The sequence below is a fragment of the Manis pentadactyla genome, chromosome 8 (genome assembly GCF_030020395.1).
Source record: "Manis pentadactyla isolate mManPen7 chromosome 8, mManPen7.hap1, whole genome shotgun sequence".
Classification (NCBI taxonomy): domain Eukaryota; kingdom Metazoa; phylum Chordata; class Mammalia; order Pholidota; family Manidae; genus Manis; species Manis pentadactyla.
Window position 1 is genome coordinate 110,877,715 of NC_080026.1, and position 12,096 is coordinate 110,889,810.

The window sequence follows — 12,096 nt, forward strand, 5'->3', positions numbered from 1 at the left end:
AATGTTTGCAACGTGCAACAGAAGGTGGCCTAGAAAAGGCTCCTAAGATCAGACATGTTGCTTAACAGCCCATGGCTCTCTTCCTGACGGAATTTCTAATTTCTATTTTGCTGCAAATATTAGACTTTCCTCCAGGAAATGTAAAGCCTGGGTCAGGTATGTCCTCAGTCTCCTGCCTTAATTGGTCTGTTCTCATGTACAGGTGAGGAGAGATTTTTGTGAGGGATTAAGGCTTATCCCATGATTTCTGGCAAAGCAGCTGTAGACGGAAAATGTTTAATCGTCACTCTGGCGGGAGCATCTCCTTTGTCAGCTTCATCCACTCTCCTATGTTTTGTGGGAATGGCAAACATAATTTTGTTGAGCAATGCAAACACTTGCTTCCTAAGGCCTGTGTTCTGAGAATGTGCTTGAGAAAATCTAAATACTACAATTTCATTTTTGACTTTTTAATTATATCACAACTAAAAACCCCCTTTGGGGAGTCTGGTACATTTTCAGGATGGTAAAACAGAGGCCTGCAAGAAGAAATAAGTTGCTTGAGGTCACACAGCCAAGTATTAGCAGATCCAGAATGAGAATCCAGCATGGGAAACCCCTGTGTCCCTCATCTAATCAGAGCTTGCTCTTAGACACTTAATTGTGTATGTAAGAATTAGGATTCAGAAGCCCCTCAGTTTTTGTTTGCTTGTTTTGTTTTGTTTTATGTATGTATGTATGTATTATGTATGTATGTATCACTGATGCACACTCTTATGAAGGGAACTCACATGTATGTATGTATCACTGATATACACTCCTGTGAAGGTTTCACATGAAAAACACTGTGGTTACTACATTCACCCATATTATCAAGTCCCCACCATACAACACTGAAGTCACTGTCCATCAGCATAGTAAGATGCCACAGAGTCAATACTTGTCTTCTCTGTGCTACAATGTCTTCCCCATGACCCCCTCAACCCATGTGTACTAATCATAATACCCCTCAATCCCCTTCTCCCTCCCTCCTCCCCCCTCCCCCCTCCCCCACCCTCTCCACCCCTCCCCTTTGGTAACTGCTAGTCCCTTCTTGGAGTCTGTGAGTCTGTTGCTGTTTTGTTCCTTCAGTTTTGCTTCGTTGTTATATTCCACAAATGAGGGAAATCATTTGGTACTTCTCTTTCTCCACCTGGCTTATTTCACTGAGCATAATACCCTCTAGCTCTATCCATGTTGTTGCAAATGGTATTGTTTTCTTCTTATAGATGAATAATATTCCATTGTGTATATGTATCACATCTTCTTTAGCCATTCATCTACTGATGGACACTTAGGTTGCTTCCATGTCTTGGCTATTGTAAATAGTGCTGCAATAAACATAGGGGTGCATATGTCCTTTTGAATCTGAGATCTTGTTTTCTTTGGATAAATCCTAGGAGTGGAATTCCTGGGTCAAATGGTATTTCTATTTTTAGTTTTTTGAGGAACCTCGATATTGCTTTCCGTAATGTTTGGGCTAATTTACATTCCCATTAGCAGTTTAGAAGGGTTCCCCTTTCTCTGCATCCTCGCCAGCATTTGTTGTTCCTTGTCTTTTCGATGTTGGCCATCCTAACTGGTGTGAGGTGATATTAATTGTGGCTTTAATTTGCATTTCCCTGATAATTAGCTATGTGGAGCATTTTTTCATGTGTCTGTTGGCCATTTGAATTTCTACTTTGGAGAAGTGTCTGTTCATATCCTCTGTCCATTTTTTAATTGGGTTATTTGCTTTTTGGGTGTTGAGGCATGTGAGTTCTTTATATATTTTGGATGTAAACCTCTTGTCGGATATGTTGTTTACAAATATATTCTCCCATATTGCAGGTTGCCTTTTTGTTCTACTGATGGTGTCCTTTGTTGTACAGCTTTCTAGTTTGATGTAGTCCCATTTGTTAATTTTTGCTTTTGTTTCCCTTGCCTGAGGAGATGTATTTAGAAAAAAGTTGCTCTTGTTTATATTCAAGAGATTTTTGCCTATGTTTTCTTCTAAGAGTTTTATGGTTTTGTGACTTACATTCAGGTCTTTGATCCATTTTGAGTTTACTTTTGTGTATGGGGTTAGACAATAATCCAGTTTCATTCTCTTACACGTAGCTGTCCAGTTTTGCCAACACCAGTTGTTGAAGAGGCCGTCATTTCCCCATTGTATATCCATGACTCCTTTATTGTATATTAATTGACCATATATACTTGGGTTTATATCTGGACTCTCTAGTCTGTTCCATTGGTTTATGGGTCTGTTTTTGTGCCAGTACCAAATTGTCTTGATTACTGTGGCTTTGTAGTAGAGCTTGAAGTCAGGGAGCTTAATCCCCCCAGCTTTATTCTTCCTTCTCAGGATTGCTTTGGCTATTTGGGGTCTTTTGTGGTTCCATACGAATTTTAAAACTATTTGCTCTAGTTCCTTGAAGAATGCTATTGGTATTTTGATAGGGATTGCATTGAATCTGTAGATTGCTTTAGGCAGGATGGCCATTTTGACAGTATTAATTCTTACTATCCATGAGCATGGGATGTATTTCTGTTTATTGGTGTCTTCTTTAATTTCTCTAATTCCTAGGTATTTTATTCTCTTTGATGCAATTGTGAATGGAATTGTTTTCCTGATTTCTCTTTCTGCTAGTTCATCATTAGTATATAGGAATCAACAGATTTCTGTGTGTTAATTTTGTATCCTGTAACTTTGCTGAATTCAGCTATTAGTTCTAGTAGTTTTAGGGTGGATTCTTTAGGGTTTTTTATGTACACTATCATGTCATCTGCAGACAATGACAGTTTAACTTCTTCTTTACCAATCTGGATGCCTTTTATTTTTGTGTGTTGTCTGATTGCCATGGCTAGGACATCCAGTACTACGTTGAATAAAAGTGGGGAGAATGGATATCCTTGTCTTGTTCCCAATCTTAAAGGAAAAGCTTTCAGCTTCTCACAGCTCCTCTGTTTTTAACTTAAATGAAAGCCTTTGAGTTCCGAAAGAGGTCTCTCTTCCTTATCAGAATCATTAGATAAAATTCTGAGCTATAAAAGCAAAACCACATGGATGGCTCAGAGAAAGTGAAGCAGTCACTGTCAGCAGTTACCTGCCCACCCTTACCTAGTGTCATGCTCTCATTTTTATTTGATCACCAGAATATTTGTTGTACCCTCCATATCTGGGTGCTTCATTAGGAGCAGGGGCCTGGATCTCAGGGTGCTCCTGGTTATCTCTGTTCTTGATGAAAACAAATTTGATCCAAAAGTTGCTAAGTTCTCCCATCAAATTCAGACTGTGTTGTTTCCTCTGTAAATGTTAGAGTTAATGGCTACATGAGTTGAAAAGAAGGCAGTGGCTTATCAGAGCTTCACATCACACCCTTTCACTAGTAATAGGCTCCATTTTGTACACTGTAGTGTGGTGAATAAAAATATTGGTGGTGGAATTGAACCTTCCAGGTTAATCTCTGGATAGTCAATGAACAGATGTGAGCCCTTGGCAAGTTACTTTACTTCTTTACTCAGTTTCATCATCCATGAAACTGGGATTAAAAAGAAATAGAACAAACAAAACAGCAGCAGAATCACAGAACCCAAGAATGGACTAACAGTTACCAAAGGGAAAGGGACTGGGGAGGATGGGTGGGAAGGGAGAGATAAGGGCAGGAAAAAGAAAGGGGGCATTATGATTAGCATGTATAATGTAGGGGGCACAGGGAGGGCTGTGCAGCACAGAGAAGACAAGTAGTGATTTTACAGCATCTTACTTGGGGGGACTTGGTGAAGGGGGGAGCCTAGTAAACACAATGTTCTTTCTGTAATTGTAGATTAATGATACCAAGATAAAATAAATAAATAAATAAATAAAAAATAAAAAGAAATTAAAAAAAAGAAAGAAATAGAACATAGCCCATACGGTTATTATAAAGATTAAGAGTTAATGGGTGGAAGCTCTTGGAACAATGCCTCACATATACAAATACTCTGTGAATGGTATCTTCTTTTATCATTTTATTAAATAAAAGAGACCAGATGATAAGGTCCATGTGAGCACAATGTGGAGAAATCACTGGTTCATGACTGGTCTGTTTCTGTAACTTACACAAACCTAGACATTCCCAGCTCCACCTGCTGGGCCTCTCATCATTATTAATGGCATTTCTACTTGTTGATATGGGACATTTCAACTTAAAATTTTTTACATGGGAGCTACAAAGTGTTTGAAAAATAAATTAATCCAGGCCTTAAGAACAGCGAGTGATCTTTCTATTTTAAAATAACTATATCAAAAATAATAATAGGGATTAAGTTTTTTTTGTTGCTATATTCCCAACCCTAGGCTAGTATCTGACATTAAGAATTTGTTGAATGAATGAATGTTTAATGGTATAATACCAGTTAAGCTAATACAAGTTTCTGTATTTCACTAGATTTAAATTATTTTCATTGCTGATTATTTTTGGTGGGCTTTTAATACTACTGGATTTTAAATTTGAGGTTTTTAAATTAGCTTATTTTTTAAACTCTGACTCGAATTTTTCTTCACTCAATTTCTTCATACCATTATATATACATATGTCATGTCGCTCATCTAAAATATATATCGAGAACATTTAAAGGCTAATGTCCAAGTGTAGGAAAAGAAAAGCAAAGGAAAAAAAGGGCTGTGGACTATTTTTGAATGTTATTAATGATAACAGTGTACACCACTGCCATAAAATACCAAAATCTCAAGAATTACTTCTATGGTGTGATTATGCTTTCAGGCACTTCGATGGAATGATGAACTATAGCTCTTATCAGGCAAAGACGTGGCACACAGTGCCTGCTCCATCTTGCCAAGGAAACAACCACTGCAGTCTCGAGGGTTATTATGGTCCATGGACTCTTGATGGTCCTTCACTTTTCCCAAAATGAAATATTTAATACCATTAAGCCTTATTGAAAATGCTTTGTGCAGAATCCCTTCCTCCAGCATCCAAGCAGAAGAAAAAGGGAGGCTGATCATCACATCCCACCTCCTTGCTCAACCCAACTTTGGCCAACTCAGCAGTCATGGAGGGGAGCTTAGAGGCCTTAAAAGAAACATAGAGAACTGGGAATATTCTATCTTCTTTCATGTGAGTAAATCCATAGAGACAAGCATCTGTTCCATAGATGCTGGGATAAGAGACATTGCACTCATTCACTCAACATACATGGAGGGAAGGTACCAGTACTCACATTGTCACTTTGCTCACAGTGTAGGTCAGGGTACTCAAAGCCCTTTGCCTGCCTGCCAGCTACCAGTGAACCAATAAAATCAACTACAAGTGCAGGTGCAGCCTTGGCCTTACCTTGTTCTATGGAGAGTTTATTTGCTTGAATTTTTTAGTTAACAAACCCATCAGGGAGAAGAAAGTCTCATTCTTATACTAAAAGAGCTAACTGAATAGGATGGAGTGTATCACATTTCAGGGAGCACAGGCGAAGGTGAAGGAAGGATCAAAGGGCTGAGCTAATGCGAGGTAAGGACAACTTTAACAAGAACTTTCATCAGCCTAAGTTAGGATGAAGGCAGAGCATCTACAAGCCAAGGATCACCAAAGATTGCCAGCAAAGCACCAGAATCTAGGAGACAGGGATGAAACAGATTCTCCCTCCAACTCTTAGAAGGAACCAACCTCACTGACTTCTAGATCTCAGACTTTGAGCTTCCAAAACTGTGAGACAGTAAAGTTCTGTTGTAGTAAGGTTTATATGCAATTTTTGGTACTTTGTATGGCAGCCCTAGGAAACTAATACAGAAGGAAAACTAAAGTATCAGTGAATGGGTCTTCTCTTTCTTATTTTCCAGAATAGAGTTTAGGAAAGGAAGAGATGAATTATCTGTTCCCATCATATGCAAGCAAGAAGCAGTAACAAGAATTTTATAGGAAGTTTGGAAACCAATCTTCTGAGAGCTGTAAAGCCTTCAATTTCTTAAGCAATAATTTTTTCCCCTCTTAAACTCAATCCAGCCAAGTAGCCTCCAGCTTTAGTTAAAAATTAATTTTACAGCTCACATACAGCCCATGTAATCAACTTGTTCAGGAATTTTTAGCCAGTTGGTCAAAAGTGTGGGTGACCTGGGAACCCCTCAACTTGTGGCTGGCATCTGAAGTGGGGGCAGACTTGTTAGGGATACTACCCTTAACACATGGCATCTGCACTGACTCTGGTTAGTTGGAATCAGAACTGCACAGCAGTATTGTGGTACCTATCAGTTGCTTGGTACACTACAGACAATCATTAAGTTAGTTATCAGATTTTTTTTTTTGCCAAGGAAATCAAACTGTATTTTGATTTGAAATATACCATATCCTTTTTGGGTATCTTCAGTAATTGGAAGATGTTGCCTGCATTTGTCACCCTGATCAGTCGCAGCTTCCTTCACCCTCATATCCACGTAAGACCACAGGGGACAGGATCCAAGGTACAGGGTGTAAACAGAGCCATACTCTTTGGCCAGCTGGAAAGAGATGCAAGTGGTTGCATAAGTGCTACTGTGAAATCTCTCCATTGGAGGCATGGGCAGAAATTAAGTAATAATTTACATGTGGCTTAGCCTTTGCTCCATCAATTCCATTTTAGGAATTGACCTGGGGTATAGTCATGGATTTATTCTTTCTTTGATACACAACCACTGAGCAATTATTTACTAAGTGCCTTTACTATGACAGACCCTGTGCACAGCCCAGGATCCCTCAGGGAACCTAGAGTCTAGTGAAAGTGACAGGTAGTAAACAGCCAAACAAACTACATTTGCAATACAGGTTGAGCATAATTCCATGACAGTGATAAAGAGTGCACTGTGCTGGATGATGGGGGAACTTAATAAAACAGAGAGGTCAGGAATCTATGGAGAGGTAACACTTAGGATAAAACTACAGGTGAGGAAGCAGCAGCCAGGATCAGGGCTTGGAGAAGAGCTCACTAAGCAGGGATAAAAAAGGATGAAATCTACGTATTTATGATAGCATTGTTCCAAGAGGAAAAATAGAGTACTAAAACAACTAGCAATTGGGGATTGGCTTTCAGACTTATCCTACATCCAGAGCATTTCAGAGCAGCCATTTGAAATTAGTTATAGGGGACTATATAATGGAACGGGAACATGTTCAAGTTCTAAATAAATGGTTGCAAAATAAAATTACATTAAAAATCCACTTGTATGTTATAATCTCCTATTTTTTATTTATAATAATTATTTCTAAGAGACCAAACTTATTGAACTTGCCACCTATTTTTTTTTCTTTCTGCCTTTTTCTCTTCTACTTGGACTTAAATAGTGGAGAATTTTGTCACTTTGTATCTTTTCTCTGACCCAGAAAAGAACTTGCTTCCTTTGTCCCTATGAATGAGAGCATCTCTTTTGGGGGTAAAACTGCCAGCTCCTCTCTCTACCTCACCCTCAGCTGATGTCTTTGCTCTCTATTTCACAGAGATGATAGAAATAATCAGAAGAGGGTTTTTTTTTTATGCTTTTACTATAGCATTTAATCATCTACCTGAATCTGTGTCAGTGTACATGGTTTTCTGTTAATATAAATGACATACCATGCACCTAAGAAAAAGGCCCAATTCCCCAACTTGTGCACTAGATTCTTCCCTTTTGGCAATTGTGACATGACATTTCATTTTATAGCAAACTGGACCAACACCACCACATTTCTCCTGCCCCTCAGCCTCTGGCAACCAATATTCTGTTCTCTATTTCTACAAGTTTGTCTAGTTTAGATCCCTTGTGAGATCATGCAATATTTGTCCTTCTGTGTCCGGCTTACATCACTTATTAGGATAATGCCCTCCAGAGCCATCCATGTTGTTGTAAAGAAAAGGAGTTTCTTTTTTAAGGCTAAATAACATTCCTGTGTGTGTGTGTATATGTGTATCAAAATTTCTTTATCCACCTTTCAATGGATATTTAGGTTGTTCTAGAGAATATATTCTTGCACAATGAACTCATGGAGATAATATCTTTTCCCTGAAAAGTATTTCCAAAGGAATGAATTTTAGTCAGGGTGCCAGAGCTGGACTGTGCAAAAGCAAGATGCTGGGGAGGGAGTGGAGATCACTTTTTAGAAGGAGGATCACAAAATATCACAATGATCCCACAGATCATTCAGTATAAAACAGTAGTAATAATAATAAAAAAGGAGATTTATTACATTTTTATATTTGCTGGGCTTGTCTTTTGGTGTTATATGCTGAGGGTATTGGAAGCCTTTAATTAAAATATGTTCTTATCTCAGAATTTTCTCATTCACTAGAATTCAACCTATAGCTCAAATTAGGTTGATACACCTTACTACCTATCCTAAAGTGATCCAGTCCAAAAAGAAAGAGGATATCTGTCTTGTAATACAGAAACAGACACACAAAACTAAAAGATTGGCAATGACCTGAAGAGCTGGAAGATGGTTACTCACTTGGAGATGGCTGGACCCAGAATGAAGTCCCCTTACCTTGGCGAGAGATGCAGGAATGTCCTTGAGGTTTAGCTGCATCATATTTCCATTGTTGGCAGGGGAGTTGGGCCAGGGGGGAGCCTTCTGCCTTTGTCACTTTTCTTCTGCACAAAAAAGAAAACCAGGCAAGTGACACTAATCATAAGAGCAAGAGTAGTGATTCCCAGCAGCTCCATCTCAGCTGCATCAGGGTAGGAACTGTCCAGATTGCTTATTAGCAAGTCTTGTGCAGGGGCTGTGACCTGCCAGCCAAAGGTTAGGCTGAGTTCTTGGACTTGGGAAAAAAACTAGAATTGGTTTGGCTTATTTACTTTGCTGTGGTTTGGAATTAAGAAAGATTCTTATCTTTCCCAACTCTCATTCACAAAATCTGCAACTTTTGATTTTCTAAGCATTTCTATTATATGTACTTTTCCCTTTTAGTGCTAATGATTCATTAAATATAAAGATGCATTTTATTTTTTATAACTTTCTGACACTGTTCAAATAATTAAGTTCACAAATTTGAAAAAAGAAAACCATAAATCATATATCCTGAGATCTGATTTGGAAAAACATAGCTGCCAGAATAGTCCTCCTCAAACATTATTTTTTTATCATGTTCCTCATACAGTTTACAATTTACAGTTTACTGTGTCCATCATAGATTAATGGATAAACAAAATGTAGTATACACACAACAGAAATTAGTCACTTTTAAAAAAAGAATGAGATTTTAATATTTGCTATAACATAAATGAACCTTGAAAACATGCTAAGTGAAATTAGCCAGACACAAAAGTACAGATATTGTATGAATCCACTTATATGTGGTACTAGAGAAGTCAAACTCACAGACATGGAAAGTAGAGTAGAGGTTACCAGGGGGAGAAAAGAGGGAGTTAATATTTCATAAGCACAGAGTTTCTGTTTGGGATGTTGAAAAAGTTCTGGAAATGGATAATGGCGATGATTGCACAAAACTGTAAATGTACTTAATGCCACTAAATTGTATATTATAAATGGTTAAAATGGAACTTTTATGCATATTTTACCACAATAAGGAAAATATTTACTAAGTTGGTATTTGAAATATTGTCTTGCAAATGGGTTTCAGCCCTGAGCAAATTCACTATGGATTCAGTGAGACCAAAGAATGACAATGGAACGTTCTTGGGGTAAAAGGGTTTATTACCCAGGTTTGTTCTGGGCAGAGCTCTTTATATAGTGACTCAATCAGCAACAGCTTATTGTCTATGGGTGTGGAAGCAGTAGCCTAGCAGTAAGCCAGTTACATCATCAAGTAGTTTAGGTACAGGTGAGGATCCTGGCCATAGCAACTTCTATTTTCCCCACACTCCATCCCTCCAGGATTCTCGCCTCACAATCTACATGCTTTCAATCTCCCACAATCGTCCCTGTGCAAGGAAGCTGAAACATTGTAACCAGATTTCACAACAGCAACAGAGGAGAACAACATAGAGATAATAAAAAATTTTTTCACACAACAAAATTTTGATACAGGTATGCGAATAAAGTGAAGATTCCTATGGCCAGGATTCTTACTTGGCTCTGGTCGGCTAGCTCACTACACATGTGTGGGCAATACATTGTTATTGACTCTACATAATGAGCTTTGCCTAGTGTTCTGAGTGGAGGCAGAGGCAGAGACAAAGGAGGATTACAGACCTGCAGACTGTTGGATGCAGATGTGATTCTAGTGCTCAACCTATCCCCGGGAGAACAAACTGGGTAATAAACCTTTTCACCCCAAGAATGTTCCATTGTTATTCCTCATCTCATTGAATCCATAGTGAACTTGCCCAGGGCTGAAAGCCATTGGCAAGACAATTGGCAACATTGGCAGGATTCATTGTTGACTAAGGGAAAAGAAAGACAGGCTGCCCTTATGAGAGGGGTGCTTCAGTGGGCTGCTCCTATGAATGGGGAGACAGTTGATTGTTCCCCAATGGGTAAGTGGTCTGAGGTGGCTTGCCTCCTGGAGGCTGGGCCCCACCCCAGACAAGAGGCAGGTGGAGGTGACACCTGAGGCAGTAGGGGTGGCCCTTTGAGAAACAAGAGTGTCTGTAAGGCAGCGGGGACTGTGGGTTGGCTGCTTCTCACACTATTTAAAAAGTCTACAGAAGAGAAGAACATGCTTCTGAAAGAGACACAAGAAATGGCAGCATGAGAATGTGAGCCGTGAACTGCGGTGGATTCATTGAAGAATGAAATGGCATTGATACGAGAGGAGGCAGTACAAGAATGCTGGCTGCAAGGTGCCATTGACGAGGTAAACAATTTGTTAGTGGAAATGGCTTCACTACGAGGTACTGTGGAAATGGTAAAGGATGTGGTAGCCCAAGAGGCAGCAGCATGAGTGTGCAGGCTGCCAGGTGCTGTGGGGGTAGATGAAGGATGTAGTGGAACTGACAGCCCCAGAAATGGAGGAGCAGAGGTTTGACAAACAGATGGGTGTGGAGGCCCTGTGGTGCTGGAGGCATCAGCTCCTCCTCAGTTGAAACCCCACCTGGTTGAAAGCTAGTGGAAAACCTGAAGGTGGCAACCACGGGTTCTTCCAGGAGAGGTGCAGCCCCCTCCTGAAGTCATGGAGCACTCCATGCTCTGCTTCTATCCTCATGCTCAAGCAATGAAAGCACAGAAGGAAATATGGTCTGCTTCTCAAAGGAAGAATTTAAAGGGCCCCATGAAGGTAATGAGGACCCAGATATGGGTTGATTTGATAAAGGCAGGCACAGACAGAAATAAATTGGATGAAAAGTTAAATAGAATCTTACTGGAGCTGTGCAAACAAGTGAGACAGAGCAGCAGTTCTGGCTGCTGAGGACGAAGCAGAAGCCAGAAACAATGTTCTAGCTTCCTCACACAGGGACCATTGCAGAGGATTCAGGGCACATAGATTGAGAGGTGAAAATCCTGGAGGGGTGAAGTGTGGATAAAGTGAAGGTTCCTGTGGCCAGGATTCTCACATACCCCTGGTCAGCTAACTCACTACACACGTGTGGGCAATATATTGTAATTGACTCTATGTAAAGAGCTCTGCCCAGTGATCTGGGTGGAAGCAGAGATGAAGGAGGATTACAGACCTGCAGACTGTTGGATGCAGATGTGATTCTAGTGCTCACCCTATTGACATGAGAACAAGCTGGGTAATAAACCCTTTCATCCCAAGAATGTTCCATAGTCACTCCTCAGTCTCACTGAATCCATAGGGAACTTGCCCGAGGCTGAAACCCAGTGACAAGACAAGGTAACAAAAATTATAATTATCCTTAAGCCTGAGGAAGTTACTCCAGCTATATTCAAAACCAGTTCTACTCAGATGAGTTCATGACTCACACTTAGTGGTACTGATAGGGAGCTCCATGCATCCCAGCAAGTAGCAGGTTTTTGCTAGGGTGTGTGCCCAATCCTCAAAGACCTTAAGGGTGATAAGACACATGTTTTAATGACACAAACATAGACAAATCTTGTCAATCAGGTAGGAGTCATGGAAGAGAGTAGTCCTGTGATAGGACTGTGATAGGAAGGGGGTCCTGTCCCAGTCTAGTATACCATACCTTTACTCCTCTCCCCATGGGGGTTACTGAGGGGTCTATATATAGTGCTA

At 39.9% G+C, this 12,096-nt stretch overlaps 1 protein-coding gene across 1 annotated transcript in view; it reads right to left on the bottom strand.

Moving 5' to 3' along the window:
- LOC118919171 (cytochrome P450 2C23-like) overlaps positions 1-8,876 on the bottom strand; it is a 30,589-nt gene extending 21,713 nt beyond the window's left edge. The window contains 3 exon segments of the mRNA XM_036898858.2: positions 6,334-6,487; positions 8,484-8,536; positions 8,539-8,876. Of these exon segments, the coding sequence (XP_036754753.2) occupies positions 6,334-6,487; positions 8,484-8,536; positions 8,539-8,662 (331 nt within the window). The 5' untranslated portion in view covers positions 8,663-8,876.
- Between the last annotated feature and the right edge of the window lie 3,220 nt (positions 8,877-12,096).